General features: G+C 40.4%; 2 protein-coding genes across 5 annotated transcripts; one reads left to right on the top strand and one right to left on the bottom strand.

Moving 5' to 3' along the window:
- The first annotated feature begins 198 nt into the window (after window positions 1-198).
- atp6v1e1a (ATPase H+ transporting V1 subunit E1a) lies at window positions 199-5,371 on the top strand. The gene is made up of 9 exons (XM_080875134.1): window positions 199-351; window positions 792-857; window positions 936-1,045; window positions 1,510-1,576; window positions 1,902-1,991; window positions 2,088-2,156; window positions 2,266-2,360; window positions 3,620-3,707; window positions 5,010-5,371. Exons 1-9 carry the CDS (start codon window positions 319-321, stop codon window positions 5,070-5,072), a joined length of 681 nt encoding a protein of 226 aa, XP_080731260.1. The 5' UTR covers window positions 199-318; the 3' UTR covers window positions 5,073-5,371.
- Window positions 5,372-5,379: 8 nt separating this feature from the next.
- slc25a18 (solute carrier family 25 member 18) lies at window positions 5,380-15,605 on the bottom strand. 4 transcript variants are annotated; one of them, XM_080875133.1, is made up of 10 exons: window positions 15,482-15,605; window positions 14,082-14,438; window positions 13,734-13,788; window positions 12,911-12,966; window positions 12,604-12,694; window positions 9,514-9,629; window positions 8,550-8,739; window positions 7,953-8,125; window positions 7,499-7,574; window positions 5,380-7,385 (listed from the first exon to the last, which is right to left on the bottom strand). In XM_080875133.1, coding segments are annotated over exons 3-10 (846 nt in total). In that variant the 5' UTR covers window positions 13,736-13,788; window positions 14,082-14,438; window positions 15,482-15,605; the 3' UTR covers window positions 5,380-7,243. The 4 variants fall into 4 exon arrangements, with proteins under 4 accessions (XP_080731259.1, XP_080731256.1, XP_080731257.1 ...); XM_080875130.1 differs by having other exon boundaries at window positions 13,734-13,856; XM_080875131.1 differs by having other exon boundaries at window positions 13,734-13,856; window positions 15,436-15,552.
- Window positions 15,606-17,140: the final 1,535 nt, after the last annotated feature.

Below are 17,140 nucleotides of genomic sequence, written 5' to 3' on the forward strand. Positions count from 1 at the left end.
AAACTTACGGAATTTACAAACACGTCGTGTCTGTTATTGGTGGAGATAATCCTTGATTTTCTGTAGCTATAAGAATTTCGAGGGGAGAGCATCCAACCTTAGCACCCCGCCCTCGTTACAAATATTTAACTGGAACGCGAAATGTTATTTTGAAAGTGCAGACCGGAAGTTCTATTTTACCTCCAGTGGTCAGCTCGACCACGAAAGCCAAACCGTGTGTTCACCCCAAACTGTTTGTGCTTCAGTGGACGGTAAAAGTGACGGAGACAGTTAGTTTGACAGACTCCAAAGAGACAATAAACATAACTGAGAAAAGCCATGGCGCTCACCGACGCTGACGTACAGAAACAGGTAAACTTTATGGACAAGTTAAAGCACGTCAATCCCACTGATGTTACGGTAAACATACATAATCTCAGTTAACGGGCCGATACGTGGACTGCAGCACTGTCCCGCTGTTAATCATTATTTCGCACTATGTTTAACATTTAAGGCAACGCCGCAATTCATTTAGTTCTGGTTGTCGGTGGCAGTTTACATTATGACGGGTGCAAAGTTAAAGTTAATGCCTAAATGCTAACATTGCCATTAATGCAAGTCAAGTTGGTCTCATTGCAGTAAATAATGAAATTTGGTCACTTTCTAATGCTAAACTATCAGTTTTAGTAAAACTGTAAAAGTGTGTGCGCATGTTTTTGTATCATTCAGAAAAAAATAGACAGACACATAAAGGACGCACATTGTCAGAGATCTAAACTTGAACCAGCTGCTTTTTGTGTTTCTTATGGCAGATTAAGCACATGATGGCCTTCATTGAGCAAGAGGCCAATGAGAAAGTTGAGGAAATTGATGCAAAGGTAACGGAAGCTCTTCTGCCTGTCAGTCTTGTGTTTTGTCATAGTGACCACTGATTTAATGAATCTTCTCTTACACAGGCGGAGGAAGAGTTCAACATTGAGAAAGGTCGTCTGGTGCAGACTCAGCGGCTGAAAATCATGGAGTACTATGAGAAGAAGGAAAAGCAAATTGAGCAGCATAAGAAGATGTGAGAAAGAGTGGTCACTCAAACTGCACAAATAGGAATGCATTCATCAAAAGAAAATTTAGTTAGCCTTTGGAAATGGTACACCACAGCACGCCTTACGTTCTTGTTTTTAGCTCCGCTGTCCCATCGGTTTGACTGTTTCTGTAAGATGCTTTTTGTCGCTGTTTATCCCACACTTCAAACACTTACAGATCTGACACTCTGCAATCTCACATCTCATGAGTAAACGCTGTCTTTCTGAGGCAGTGACTGATCTTCTGATAGCTTGTTAGGCATCCATTGAACTAACCAACGAGGAAGCAGCATAAACAGATTTAATCAATTCTGGGCCAACAACTCTGAAGAAGAGAAAATGACAACTCTAAAAAGTTCAAAATAAAATCATATTTGGTTCAGGCAGAAATTTTGCTTGAAGAATATCTCTGATAAAAGGAATTAATCGGTATAATCAACGCCCCCCACAGCCAGAGATCCAACATGATGAACCAAGCCAGGCTGAAGGTGCTGAAGGCCCGAGACGACATGATCACGGTGAGCGATGAATGCTCATTTCTGTGTCCACTGGAAACCTCCTCTATTCAAATTCATCATAACTTTAATGATGAATTTGAATTTGTTTCCATGATTAGCTTTCATTCTTGCACTAAATTGTTGTGCACATATTTACACATGGAAATAATGTGTAAATGTTGTGTCCTCTACTTGACCTTCACTACTCCAGTACAGTGAAAAAGACACGTTCCAGTTAAATATTTGTAAAAACTGCTCAGATGCAAGATAAATATGATTTTGCGTACCATAATTCATGAGTCATATATCAATTTCTAATGTATCCAGTTGCCTGTTTTTGTCACAGGATCTGTTAAACGAGGCCCGTCGGAGACTTGCAGAGATTGCTAAGGACCCTGCTAAGTACTCCAGTCTGTTGGAGGGCCTAGTGCTTCAGGTATAATCTACCATTGTGATCTATGATTGCAAACCAACTGTTAATATATTATTCAGTTTTCTATATTTAAAAAGTGAGCTTTTTTTAATGTTTCAGGGATTCTACCGACTGCTGGAGCCCAAGGTTACCATTCGCTGCCGACCGCAGGATGTTGAATTTGTTCAGGTGAAGCTGTTCTGACTAGTTATTTAGAAAAGAAGGAACAGGCCATCTGCCTCTTTTGTCGAATGCACAATAAAACATAGAGTTGTTTTCTCTCTTTATTACCAAACAGGCTGCAGTCAATAAGAACATCCCGATCTACAAAGAGGCGGTGAAGAGTAATATAACTGTCAAAATCGACAAGGAACGTTTTCTTCCAGCTCAGATGTAAGATGATTCAGTTCTTCAGAAAGAAGGTGGTCATGTGATTGTTACAGATTATCTATTTTGTATTGTCAAGATTGAGATGCAGGAATTTTTGCATTTTTAATCAAATATGACAAACACACTGTAGTCACTGCTCAGCTTTAGTTTGACTTTGGGGGTTGGAACAACTTTGTCTTTGTGGAGTAGTCTCCACAAGGTGTTGGAACATTCCTCAGACTTTTTGGTCCACGTTGACATGATGTCGTCACATAGTTGTTGCAGATCATATGATGCAAACTTCCCGTTTAACCGTATTTCAGTGGATTATAATCTAGTGACTGTCGGAGCCATTTGAGTACCGTGGACACATTCTTAGAGGATATGAGCTTTGTGACATCGCACAATGTCCTGCTGCGAGCAGCAGTTACTGTGGTCATAAAGGCATGGACATGCTCAGCAAAGATGCTCAGGCGTATACTGTGGCTCATTTATAGAAAATGTCCTCCACACCGTTGCACCACCAGCAGCCTGAAGCACTGATGCGTGGCCATGCTTTCATGTTGTTTTTACCGCACTGTGACCCTATCAAACCAGGCAACATTTCACAAACCTCTGTTATCTAATTTTGTGAGCCCACTCAAATTATAGCCTCAGTTTACTGTTCTTAGCTGACAGGAGGGGCCCTGGTGTGTAGACCATCTGCTTCAAGGTTTGACATGTTGTGTGTTTGGAGGTGCTCTTTTTGTTAACTAGTGGTTATTTGAGTTACTGTTGCCTTCCTATCACCTCAAATCAGTTCTCGTCCTACCTCTGGCATCAGCAACATACTATCACCCAGAGAACTGCTGCTCATTGGATCTATAAACCCTACAGATGGTTATGTGGAAAGATCCACATACTACTCAATTTCTGATCAGTAGATCAGACATTTGTGAAATGCTCAGTCCAGCATGCCTGGCACCACAACCACACCACATTCTGATGCTTGGTTTGAACTTTGAACCTTACACTAGACATCCCAAAAGGTTGATTCTGTTCATCTGGACGTTTTCAGTGGGAGAAACGTTTCGTCACTCATCCAGGTGACTTCTTCAGTCTCAGCTGACTGCAGGTTTCCCCAACCTTATAAACAGGACATTTGCACAATGACTGAAACTCGCACCACTGAATGAGCAATAGGCTGTGATGAACAGAACAGAATCAACCTTTTGGGATTTACTTACCTGGATGATTGAGCATGCATCAAGACTTAAACTAGACATTTCATTTTATCTTAACAGCTGTGGAGGAATCGAGGTGTATAATGAGAATGGGAAGATCAAGGTTTCCAACACGTTGGAGAGCAGGCTAGAACTCATTGCACAACAGGTAAAGTAACTTCGATGATATACCTCACATCCAAATCTTCTGCTGCTCACTGCAGTAGCTGCTGTTTGCCTGTGGAGGGCAGCAGAGCCCAACTTGCTTTCCAGTGGATCTAATTCGCTGAAGGGTGGAGAGCTGACAGAGAAAAATCAATTTAATCATTAAGACTATACTGTCATGCTAACAACGGATTTACTATATTTAAACTTGCTTTGAGTATTCAATGTTGCCATCGTGTCAATAACGCAAAAACTGGTTCATTTTTTTTAGAGTAAAGCTGTGAAATCAAATGTGTAGTAATTACAGTCACTGCTGATTTATGTTCGTAAATTATTCAGCTTTGTTCAGGAGTAAGGTCTTTTGAGTATTTTCTGCAACAATTGTATTATTAATGTATAGGTATTAGAAAAATAATTTTAAGATTCTCTAAAGGCCCAAATGGTCTAGACCAGAAGCATCAAATGTAAGACCCGGAGAGCCGGAATCAGCCCATGGCTTTGGAGTTTTAAAAGCTGACCTCCCCTAACCTTTATTTAGTCCCTAAAATATCTCAATATATGTAGTTAAACTTCTTTAAAATCACAGAAAGGAGAATTTCACTGGTCTGACCCACTTAAGATCAAAGTGGGCTGTGGAATGAGACGTGGGTGGGCTAGAGCAGTCCTTTGTCTTTTCACAGAGATTCAGTACAAATGATCTTACACATCCAGGTGGAAAAAGCTTAAAGATAAACGGGATGTGCACTCGCACTTGTTGGCCTTGATCAGAACAGGAGCCACAGAAATGACATAGTTACATAGAAATTTGGGATGCTGTGTAAAATGTAAGCAATGACAGAGTGCATATTATTCCACTCTGTCATTGGATGTTTTTAGGAAACTACATGGATACTTAGAAATCTGGCATCCTGTGTAAAATATAAACAAAGAGTGCAATGAATGAATGTGCAATGATGTTTTTAAGAAATTACATAGTTACTTAGAAACTTGGGATGCTGTTTAAAATGCAAACAATGACAGAGTGCATTTATTTGCAGGTCATTTAAAGCCTTTTTGGTAGAAGAGCAACATATCAGGGATTGAAATAGGAAAAATTGATTGAATTCAAAATGAGTATATATGCCAGAAACGAGATTTAACATTTTTAGACAGTGGCAAAAAAATCAAATGACAAACTTTGTGTTCTTACAGCTGGAAAGGAATATCAAATACTGAACTGTAACAATTGTAACAATGTTTGAATGCTGTGGCCAAAAAAACATGGTTGTGATTTATATCCTTACTATCTTGATTCTACTCTTGACAGATGATGCCTGAAGTCAGAATGAATCTGTTTGGTGCCAACCCCAATCGCAAGTTCTTGGATTAACTGTGGACATGAAGAGGGCACAGGTGGAACGTTTATGGTGATGACAGAGCATCACCATAAAACCCAAGAGTCTCCAACCATCTGCCGTTACTGAGATCCAAAGGGAGTGTTTATATAGTTCTAAATACTAATGGACTAAATAACAATTCAGCAAGTGCTCTTACTTTGAAATGTCCTCTATTCATCTTCTCTTAAAAGGACTCAATGTTCTAATGACATTACAGATGTTTGTCTTCAGTCGTTTCAGTTTGAGTAAACTGAGCAAGCTGCATATTTAAACCAAAGATACAGGCATGTGCGTGCGTGTGCGTGCGTACACAGAGTTGCTTAGCATTGTTCTCAAGGTAATAATATACCAAGGTATCAATTAAAGTGACATGAGAAAGGAACATGTATGAGATATCTTTATTTACAGCTTGTAAACATACACTTTACTCAGGCTATGTTCACTCTACAATGAGGAAAATGTAGGAACCTATATAGAGTATCCACATCAAAATGTGTCTTGCATTAAAAATGTAAAAAACAAAACCTTTTAGTGGCATCCAGTGGGATTCAGTAATGGCAAACTGTTGGCCAGACAAGTTGCCATACTCCCTCCATGGGTCTAACGATTACAGCTGTCTTTTGCTAAAATTGGACTCGAGTACCAAAACAATATTTCAACACAACCAGTTCCACTTATTTAAGACTTAAAGTTTTTATGCTTTCGAAACAACCAGCTGTCATAAGGCCTTAATTGCATTTTCTTTAGTTATTGTGCGTACACTGAAGCGTCTTATGTATAACTAACTAAGCGGTAAAAGGAATCCAAGGCGACAGCAAGGTTTTATTTAAACCGTTGCAAGCTGCAGAGAAGAGGACGTTAAGCCTGTGGAATCGTGGTTTTGCGGTTGCTGTCGAGCAGGAAGTGAGCAGTCTGTTAGTGTATATTGTATGCTAATGCGGCGATTAAAGCATTACCATCAGATTAAGTAATGACCTCAGAGACACTGGCAGGCAGCACCTTTAAGTCCAGTGAAAGATTCCAAGATTACTCGAGTACAAGGGATACTTAACAGTAGGAAGAAGGATATGGAGCCCCGTTTTAAGAGAAAAACATTGATGTCTGAGTGATTGGCAGTTTAGACTCTGACATCATATATCATTAAGACCCTGTTAAGACAGGTGCTGCTTTTCATCAGTCTGACCACATGATGCCTGATTAAGCATCCTAGTGGGTTATTCCTGAAAAGTTGTGGGATTTATTGCATTTTTATATTAATTTCAATAAAGCACAACTGCAAATACATGCTGTCACATTAAGAGTTTGTGAGTTCCTTAGTTCACTGGACAATGCCCTTTAAAACTGTTTTTTTAATTGATTTATTTTGTTTAAATTTTCTCCAATCAATGAAAAATCTCCGTCGCCAAGTGTGTGTGCAAGGGGCCCTGCTTTATGTCAAAACAAATGGTGAGAATATTCAAAAGTGTAATTAGACTTCCTTTAAGATAATACAGAAATTATGTACTCATTTCCCCTTCATCCATTTGTATGTACTGGGATGTACTACAGGATTTCTCTGCCATCTCTGTGAGTATGTGAACCCATGAGAAACATGACTATAAAACCATATGGTAATGCACTCTCTTTAAAAAAAAGAGTGAGGCCAGCGATGTTGTATATTCCATGTCTGTAAAGGGTTTTTAGATGAAGCTTGAAAGGAGACATTCTTAAAAAGTTGATGCACAGGCCAAAGAAACTGTTGGATTGGCTGGCATTTGAGTTAGCAGGCTCAAACAACATGCACCAATTGTCCCAGAAAAGAACAGATCTCTCTCAGGTGAAAGGACTAAGCCCAGGCATATTGGCAGGAACTACCCTGGGATAACCAGGCCAGCTTGGGACACAATCCTCACATTAATCATACACATACAAAGGACCTTGCTTAACCTACAGAATCCTGCTTACGGCAAGTGAAAACCTAGAGAAACATTAGTGTGAACCTGGTAGTCCACATATTAGTAAATGAAGCTTCTTTCATGCATATTCTGACTATTGCTCTTCCTTTGGTTAGTGGATTGTGGCTGTATTTCTCCTCTGTCTCTGTTTTCTCTGCTCACTGAGTAACAAAAGCAGCATATTATCTGCACAGAAACAACATGACTGCTGCCACTGGTACTTAGCATTGCTATCCCAACAACCCTAGTACTGTCTCCCCTACCCCAAGAAAGTAGACACCCTGGGCAATGCCAAAAAGAGGAGCAATGACTAAAGCACGACAGGTCGCACCCTTCAGGAATGCTGATGGACCCTCTCGCCTCATGATGCGCCTGCGAAGGGATCAGAGAGGAAAAGGCAAGAAATACAAGAAAGGCAGTGTTACTGGGCTGGTTACGCTTATAAAAACTCTATTGTGGAAGCAGATGTGGCATTATAAGCTTACGTTGTGCAGTCAAGAATTCCTCTGTATGTATCCTCCCCGGCACCTTTCTGCAAGGTCTGCAGACGGGTCTTTATTACTGTTTGGGTGTTTGGAAGAAACTTAAGTTTAGTAGAAGTATTTAACTAATTAGACTAACATGACATTTTATAGATAGAGTGATAGACATACAGATCTGATGCTGAGTTTACAGCATAGATAATTGGCTAAAATTTGGCATTTATAAGCCGGTGCTGATACCAGAACAAATGAGGCAGCCAAACTCTGAATGTGTTAAAATTAACAAGGTTGTATTTGATTTCTTATAAACTTTATTATGTGAATCTGTTGCACACTTGCATTAACATAAATAATTATAATGTAAGTAAAATAGTCTTGTCTAATAAGATAAATATTATATTGGAGTGAAGTATTGCAACATGAAGAAGGTATATACTCGTATCTGACTTCCACTCACCATCCAGCGGTGTAACTGCCACAGCTGCCACTGAGCCAGCGGAGCAGCCTGCCACAAAGGACTGCCAGAACGGCGCCCGGGCCTGCACATCAGCCTGCCCACTTGCACTTTCCCGGCCCAGGGCATTAAGGTTGGCAAACAGGGGGAAGTAGATCATAGAGAAGGGGACATCCCTGAAAGATAAGAGGATAAGTGGGGAAAAAATATGACTGGGTCACGGGAGACACATGAACCTGTTAAACTGCAGCATAGCAGACAGACATAGCTGCAGGAATCTATTGATTAGTGTTGATTAGCAGAGATGTCACAGACAACAACCGCAGTACGAGTTATGCAAAATCTAAAAACTAAAAGCAGTTCATTTGAACACTTTAAAAGGAAGAGACTGTGTCTTTTAAACATTTGTGTATGGCAGCCTTCAACATGAAGCATAGGGTAATGGATATATATGAAAAAATGCAATAGAAGTCTTTTCCTTATTCAAAGTAATTGAAAAGTTGGAAAATTACTTTTTTGAATTGATATTTAATGTGAACAGAATGTTGTTAAAATGGTCACAGTGACTACTTCATTTACTTATTTATGGGTGTGCGTTACCTCATTAAGGTGGCTCCTACCCCTCTGTAGAGACCAGCTAGGCCACGAGTCTTCAGCAGCTCCATGGTGATGCCTGTGGCTGAGGGTCGTGGTGGTGGGGTTGATTGGGCTTGTGAAGAGGGGGCCACCAGCGATGGGGCTGGCCCAGGAGCAGCAGCCTGTGCTGGAGCTGCCATTGGCCTTTGTGCAGCTAATGGATAAACAGATTTCCCCAGTTAAGAAAACACATGGAGGCTACTGTAATGCTGCAACAGTGATGCTGTAAATGATTTTTGTTAATAAGCACATCTTTGGGTTTGTCATTGAATGCACAATTCATCAATCAACAAACAATATCTGAAATGACATGACATGCTTTACTGTATCCTCATCACATCCTCTTACACTTACCAGACACTTTATTATGTCAATTTCTAATGAGCCAGTCACATAACAGCAGCTCAGTGCATTATGGGATGTAGACATGGTCTGCAGAATGGTCAGGCTGTTTCAAGCAACAGTAACTTAAATCTGCTAGGTACAACCAAGAACACCTGAATCTTAGGCTGCACTACACATAGACTCACCAGAATTGGAGAGCAGAAGATTGGAAAAATGTTGCCTTAGCAACAATTGAGCATATTTTAAGTCCTGCACCCTACCTGAGTATTTCTGCTGAACATGTACATCCCTTTTTGATAACAATATACATATCTTCTGATGGCTTCTTCAAGCAGTACAACACTACATGTGTTCAAATGGCCTCCATAAGTCATCAGCTCTCATTCCAATAGAGCCACTTTAGGATTTAGAGGAATGGGGGGTGTTGCATCATGTATGTGCAGCTAATAAATCTGCAACAACTGCGTGATGCTCTCCATATAGACTTTGTTCCAATGTATAGTCCAGTTGTATTTGGTTATATATAATAATCTCTGAGAAATGTTTCCCGCTAGTTTAATATTAAATCCAGTAAAGACCTCACCGAGCCTTCCTGCATCTTGTAACTGGATCTTTAGCATCTCCATTGGTGTGGTTACCACCACCTGGCAGGTTCCAGCCCCACACCCTGCCAGTACCTCCCCCCATAGCGGCAACTTCCTGCAGACAGAGAATAGTGTCGGTAACAGAAATATGCAGGCGTATGTCCAGTGAGTCTCTGTGGTGTAATAGCGTAAGGGCCGTACTTTAATAAATTTAGCATTATGATGTGCATTGTTGGTTGTTTTTGTAGTTGCCCTTTATATACAAGCCTGAGTTTGGCCAGATGTTGCCAAAGACTGTGGATATTATGTATCCATACTAGAACATACATACATATACATATATATACACATACACACACACATATATATATATATATATATATATATATATATATATTAGGGGTGCAACGATATTCGTATCGATATTGAACCGTTCGATACAGTGCTTTCGGTTCGGTACGCATATGTATCGAACAATACAACATTTGTAATTTATTTTATCAACTTTCCTTCTGACGATGCTGTCTGTGTGGAGCGCTCAGTGAATCTGCGTTCGACTACTCCGCCTAGGCTGCACTGTCGAGCGCAGATCCACTGAGCGCTCCACACAGACAGCATAGTCAGAAGGAAGAGCGCAGGGCACCTCCCCCACCCTCATTCAGATCTGGCGTTTGGAATTATTTTGGTTTTCATGTGACGTATGACCCTGAAGGCAAGCGAGTCATGGACTAAAGTAAAACAGTATGTTGGATGTGCCACGCAATGCTCAATTACATGGGTGGGAACTAGTGTGTTAGCGCAGTTAGCTCGTTAACGTGTTGGCCGTCTAGCCCCATGCACGGGGCGATCGGCAGTAGCTCGTTAACGGAGATTTGCCGTGTTGTGGCGTTAAGGTCATTTCAACGAGATTAACCTGAAAGCACTAGTGGGAACACAACGAATATGACTGCACATTTACGCCGACATCATCCTAGTGCAAAGACAAAAACAACAAGCATGCTACTAACTTTAGCCGAGTCATTTAGACAACTGTTAGCACATGATTCTCCTTATGCTGCTGAGAATATAGCCCAGAAGAAGCGGATAGTATAGCTTTTATTTTGGAAAGAGACATTTCTCTGTAATAAACTCTCTTTTCCAAAGATGCATGATTCCTCAATCAGATACAGGGCTTGCAAAATCGCTAGCCCGACGTCCCGGAGCTAGCGATTTTTTCAGTCGGGCTACAAAAATCTATCTCTTCCCTGCCCGTCGGGCTATTGTAGGAAGGAAAAATATATGTCAATGCTTTTGCATTCTTTCAGAAATGTAGCTGGGTAATTATGTCATTGGCATCGGTGAGCCACTGTCAATATGTGACATATTGAAATCGCGTTTGAATTTGCGCTTGTTTTTTTGCTTTCACTTTGCAATCGTGTGAACTGTGTATAGAGAGCGACAGCACTTATCTGTGAGTGATGATAATTTGCGCACCAATTCCTCTGACATCGTCTTATTAATCGTTAGCTTATATGCAAACATGACAAGTGAAATCTCCCGCAGCAAGCTTAAACATGTGAGAGGTTGATCGCGCAGAGAATCGCTGAGCTTATGTGAGTGAGTGTGTAAAAGCATTTCAGTTCTGCTGAGCCAAATAAGACAGGTCAGGGTGAAGAAGTGACAGCCAAAGAAAAGCTTACCACAAAACGGAGAAGTTATGACAAATCAGACTATAAGGCAAAAAGAAAGTGCAGCTTTATGGTTTCATGGACAAAAGAATTTCTGTGGCTGCAATATGACGAGCTAAATAACCAGGGGTGCACATAAGTGGTCCGCAGGTGCGCATTCGCTGTCAAAATAAAAAACACGCACAAGGGTTAGGGTTAAATTTAAAAACTGTACTTTTGAGTTAAAATATATATTTATAATTTTAATAAATGACAAATTAAAAAGGCATGAACATTTTTTTTGTATCGAAAAAATATCGAACCGTGACACCAAAGGATCGAACCGAACCGAACCGTGAATTTTGTGTATCGTTGCACCCCTAATATATATATGTGTGTGTGTGTGTGTGTGTGTGTCTACTATTTACTTAGCACTTTTAATTCTTATTTTTATATTTACTTGTCTGACAGAATGTTTTGCACTAACTACCGCAGCAATTTCCTAATGTTGTAAACCTGCTCAACATTTGGCAATAGAACCCTTTCTGATTCTGATACACACACACGCATATATATATTTAAATATGTATCCATGCTAGAATGTACCCATGCTAGAATGTATCCATGTATCAATGCTAGAATGTATCCATGTATCCATGCTAGAATGTACCCATGCTAGAATGTATCCATGCTAGAATGTATCCATGCTAGAATGTATCCATGCTAGAATGTACCCATGTACCCATGCTAGAATGTACCCATGCTAGAATATACCCATGCTAGAATATACCCATGCTAGAATGTACCCATGTACCCATGCTAGAATGTACCCATGCTAGAATGTACCCATGCTAGAATGTACCCATGCTAGAATGTATCCATGTATCAATGCTAGAATGTACCCATGCTAGAATGTACCCATGCTAGAATGTACCCATGCTAGAATGTACCCATGCTAGAATGTATCCATGTATCCATGCTAGAATGTACCCATGCTAGAATGTACCCATGCTAGAATGTACCCATGCTAGAATGTATCCATGTATCTATGCTAGAATGTATCCATGCTAGAATGTACCCATGCTAGAATGTATCCATGTATCTATGCTAGAATGTACCCATGCTAGAATGTACCCATGCTAGAATGTATCCATGTATCTATGCTAGAATGTATCCATGCTAGAATGTACCCATGCTAGAATGTATCCATGTATCCATGCTAGAATGTACCCATGCTAGAATGTATCCATGCTAGAACGTATCCGTGTATCAATGCTAGAATGTAACAGAGGCAACAGACTATTTCATGTTGAAGAAAATCCTACTTTATTACATGGTGCACAAATTAAATGGTCAATATACAATAGTATAAGACACTGAAAGCCGTACTTATGCTTTAGCTTTACATCACATAACTTCAGTGAGCAACAAAAGCTACATTACCCATCCTTAGAGAGCTTCTGTCTGAAGACATCATTGGCAGCCAGTTTGATGGCTTTTTCAGGTGTAACTAGAGTGAGGTTTACCGCTGCACCTGGAGGTAAACAAACTGACTATTAACAGCAATGCTTAAGGTACAAAAATAGAACAAAACTAAAAAACAGCTTATGGCTTTCCAACTGGGGTAGTAGGTAATCGCTATAATGATAAAACGATTTAGAGCATGCAGGAGAAACAATGGCGTAGGTGGTGAGATTTCTTTTACAGTTACAGTGTAGTTTATCACAGTACTTAGAAATGCAAAGAATACCTCTGTAGCATCCAAAATAGCCTTCTGAGCGCACCGTCTTGGCCAAACAGTCAAGCCTTTAAAGACAACAAAGAAGAAGTGAAAATCACTCTTAATTAAATAGCCATAGCAGTATCCAGATCTTTCACAACGGACTCTACAGTCATACATGTTGCCTTTGTCCTATAACCCAGCCCTCTACTCTGGCTTTACAACAAATACGGCTACAGAAAGTGATTATATTCAGATTCTCTGTTTTATTTCCAAATGCCAACTTTGTAACTGTCCCTTTAAAGGAATATTTCAAGCTATTTTTACATGTCTGACTCACTCTGGAAAATCACAAGCCACTAAACACAGGAAAGGCACGCCCCACCAGCCAGCAGTATTGATGCCCACCAGATGTGTGCAGCTAACTGTTTAGGGTCAATGTGTTTTTTAAGGACACCAAACTCCCTTTTCATCTTGATCTCTTGATCTACTAAATAGATGTTTAGAGTCCATCAGTGTGCACGACCATGACCCCAATGAGCTCTGTTCAAACTCATCAAAACATAGACGCAAATATGGAGAGAGCACATTTTACTCTACTGCTCCACCCGTTGAGATTCTGTGGAGAAATATGTCAGACATGGTTGCGTGCAGTTCGAATTACATCAGGAGGAAAATATTTAACTTTGATTCTGATTTCCACAAAATACAATTATCTGTAAGCAGCTCGTATGTTTTTTTCTTAATTAGTACCAATAACTAAAATAATTTAAAGCATAAAACAAAAAAACTTTATATCTGACAGATCAATCAGATTAGCATATTAACCCCCGGCTGAGGAAACCCCACTCACATTCCTTTGTAGACTTGGATACCCTGCTGGTTCTGTAGGCGGGTCTTGGCCAGATCTATAGGAAATACACATGTCACACCAACCAGGCCTGCCACGCCTCCATTAATCAGCTTAGCAGGGAGACTGCGAAGGGATCAACATAGACACAGAACAATTTACACACAGCCACGAAAACAAGCCGTGCGAACGACAAATCAGAGTCACAAAGTAGACACACAGAGGGAGGGGAGGGGATTCCCAACCAGTCCACACACAAAGAGAGCATAAAAGATAAATATTACCACAGCTGTTGCTTCCATTTGGTGAAAACCTCTTTATTAGACCAAACAAACAGGATTCATTACTTACCTAACTTTCTTCTCTCCCATCCTGCTTGTGTTTGGGCTCCACGCCTAACCTGCCTCTCTTCTTATCCCACCTCTTCGTCGTCTTCCTCTCCCCCCTGCTTTTCCACACTTCGGTCCACAGCCCAGAGTTGTCGTTGTAGTTCAACCCTCACCTGTCCTTTCACGCCACAAATGCACCCCGCAGTGTCCTTTGAAGTGGTAGAAATGGACCGTTTTCTTCTTCCTCTCCCTGGTATGTCAGGGATGGACGCCCTCCTTTCCTGTTGTGGTCAGACCCACCAGAGTTTAATCTGTGTCTTCTGGCCAGTTGTTGTGCTGTGTTGTACTTCACACAAAAACCCGGCCGTTCTTCCACTGTCTGGACAGACAAATGCAGATTCATGTAGAGTAAGACCAATATCTTCCTTCCAGATATCAAAGCCCTCCTGATGAAACTTTTTCTTTGGTGTTTTATCCTAATAGGAGGGCATGGTTACAATGAGGGATTGACACACCTCACATTGAATGTCAGGCTGCATAAAATCCAGTCAGTCATAAAGTTGAATCGTATCATATTCTGGGACTACCACACTAAGACAGAACATCTTGAGTCTCTCTAATCTGCCAGCTAAAAGGGATAAAGAGTATTTGTTTCCGGCCAGGAGGGCAGAGCTGAAAATGGGAGTATTCTCTGTATTACTTTTGCAGTTCACCAGCTACAAAAGGCTGAAGAGGAGATTTGAGTGGTTTGGAAAAATATCTCACAGGCTTTCCCCCCCCCTTTCTTTTAGTTCAGTGGTTTGTAGTCTAGCTTCAGTGGTGTATATTACAGATAGTACAAATGCTGCTGAAACCTTACCTGGGGACCCAGTTCTTGTCTTCCTTTACAGTGTTCTCAGTTTTAGGCGTCCTTTTTCTGTCTTTTCCACTCCCTGCATACCCCAATTCCTCATCTCCCTAATTAATCTCTCTCATAATCTCTCCGCCTCCACTCCATCTCTATTTTTACCACTGTAAACCTCAACTATATCCTTCATTGTCGCGTTGTCGAAGATTTAAAAAACCTTGAGATACAACATTTTGTATCTTTTGATGTCACCTCAGCAATTTCATCCCAAAGTGTTTCTTTCTGTCTCTGAACACTGTCTTTTTCCGTTGCCGGCGCATAGCTACATTCTACACATGCCTTTCACTGAGCCTCTTTCTGTGAAACTTTCTTTTAGATCCATTCACGAACAGTAGTGACCCTGCCAAAACACAGAGAAGGGTGCCTCAACCCCAGCCAACCTCCAACTTCCCCCAGAAACTGCACTAGAGCACCCAGCTCACATAGTTCAGAAGCACAAGCCCCACGAGACAGCTTCCAAGAAACTCACTTTTCTTCCATCACAGAGACGCAGCAGTAAGAAACGCTGGTCCTACCTCTGGTGCAGCATCCCACAAGCAGGATCAGGCTGTCCGCTTTCCTTTCACTTCAACAATGCATCCAGGAATGGTAGTCAAGCGAGAGCGATCTGAGAGAGCCAGCCGCCACTCAGGGGCCGTTGCACAAACACGAGTATTGTCCTGCTGCCTAAACCCCTCCCTCTTATGGTGACTCTCTGCTTGACACAGCCCAGCAACGCAGCTCTGCACTAACACAACTAGACATAAACTCAAGCCTGTGGAGCTGCTGTTAGAGGACGCACAACAGACACTGCAGAGACTAATACTCACAATTATACCTCAGTGTGTATTACTTCTACGTACTGTATAAATAAACACGACACAGAACGTGAACTGAAACAAAAAAGGCTGCTCACCAGTAATGAGCTCCCTTTTTCATTAGTCCTGCTATTACATAATACGTCCAGGAGCACTGAATGCAATTAATGTTCACAGACTTACAAAAACTACTAATAGCTGTATCCAATGGCATAATGCACACAGTTTGTGCCATTACTGAAAAATCTGGGGAAAAAAGCAATTACAGGATTCTAAAAAAGAAAAAAGGAGCATGTGATCATGGCAGCTACTGCTCATTGCCCTTACGCCATTTTTTCATGAGAATTGATTCAAATATTGATCGTTCTTAATGGAAAAACAGTTACTATCAATGACGTTCACTCATCAGTGCATATTTTCAAACCCGGCTTTCACTCTTAAAAAACTTGTGGTTATGCCGTCAGTTTAGAAAAAAAGAGCACAAATGTGGTGGAAATAGAAAACTGATTATTGCCTAGATATGTAGTGTTTACTTTTGTATGGAAAGACTTAGTTTCAGTTAGAGTAGAGAAATTACATCATTACGAGAGGTTTCAGTTTTTAGAAATCTAGACCTTATTGTAGAAAATAGAAATGAATAAGTACAATTTATGATAACAGCAAAAACAACAATAATAATGATAACTTTGATTTTTATTGTGCATTTCAAGAAACTCAATGATGCTTTACAAAGAACATAAATAAACAAAAAGGCTAGAGATTGAAGGCCTTCTTGAACAGGTGAGATTTGAGAAGTTTCTTATGATGGGATGTTGCAAAGCTCAGGTGGGAGAGATTCAGATGGGATTAGAGTTACAGAGGGGGGTGCCACACTGAAGGCTCTGCCCACAGAGGTATGGAGGTGGGTGTGAGGAACAGAAAGCAGACCCAATGACTGTCTTTAACTCTGTTGATATGTGAGCAATTACTTTTTGTTAACAAAAAAACAATAATATGTGGTTAAGAAATACTTTTTCTATCCTCTAATTATACCTTGGCATGCTGAAATACTGCTAGTATTGAATAAAACAGTAAAATATGGGACCATGGTAACGATATAATGAAGTGCATAACAAACAAACAGACTAGTTCTGATGTTTTTGGCATCACATACTCTTTTGGAATAAGTTGGTCTATTTCTTATCCTTCAGTAATGAAATAAATATGTTTTACTAGAATAAGACTAGCAAAATCACACGCAAACACTACTTTATGTGGTATTGAAAACCACAAAGTATGTGCTGATCATCAGAGAAAACGGATGCTTGTATTATATATTTGTTTGTTATTAGTGGTGTCATCAAGTATATGCAGCACTAAAATGCTGTTGCAAAGTAA

This window comes from Rhamphochromis sp. 'chilingali', assembly GCF_963969265.1.
Source record: "Rhamphochromis sp. 'chilingali' genome assembly, chromosome: 2".
Lineage (NCBI taxonomy): Eukaryota > Metazoa > Chordata > Actinopteri > Cichliformes > Cichlidae > Rhamphochromis > Rhamphochromis sp. 'chilingali'.

Bases quoted from the DNA above. Each gene is read 5' to 3' on its own strand.
- slc25a18 (XM_080875130.1), bottom strand. From the start codon at position 14,101: ATGGGAGAGAAGAAAGTTAG. The intron at 9,630-12,603 runs GTAATGTAGCTT...CTCTGTCTGCAG, and splicing joins CAGAAGCTCTCTAAGGATGG to GAAGTTGCCGCTATGGGGGG. The intron at 7,386-7,498 runs GTAAGCTTATAA...ATCCCTTCGCAG, and splicing joins GGAATTCTTGACTGCACAAC to GCGCATCATGAGGCGAGAGG.
- atp6v1e1a (XM_080875134.1), top strand. From the start codon at position 319: ATGGCGCTCACCGACGCTGACGTACAGAAACAG. The intron at 2,157-2,265 runs GTGAAGCTGTTC...ATTACCAAACAG, and splicing joins AGGATGTTGAATTTGTTCAG to GCTGCAGTCAATAAGAACAT. The intron at 3,708-5,009 runs GTAAAGTAACTT...TACTCTTGACAG, and splicing joins TAGAACTCATTGCACAACAG to ATGATGCCTGAAGTCAGAAT.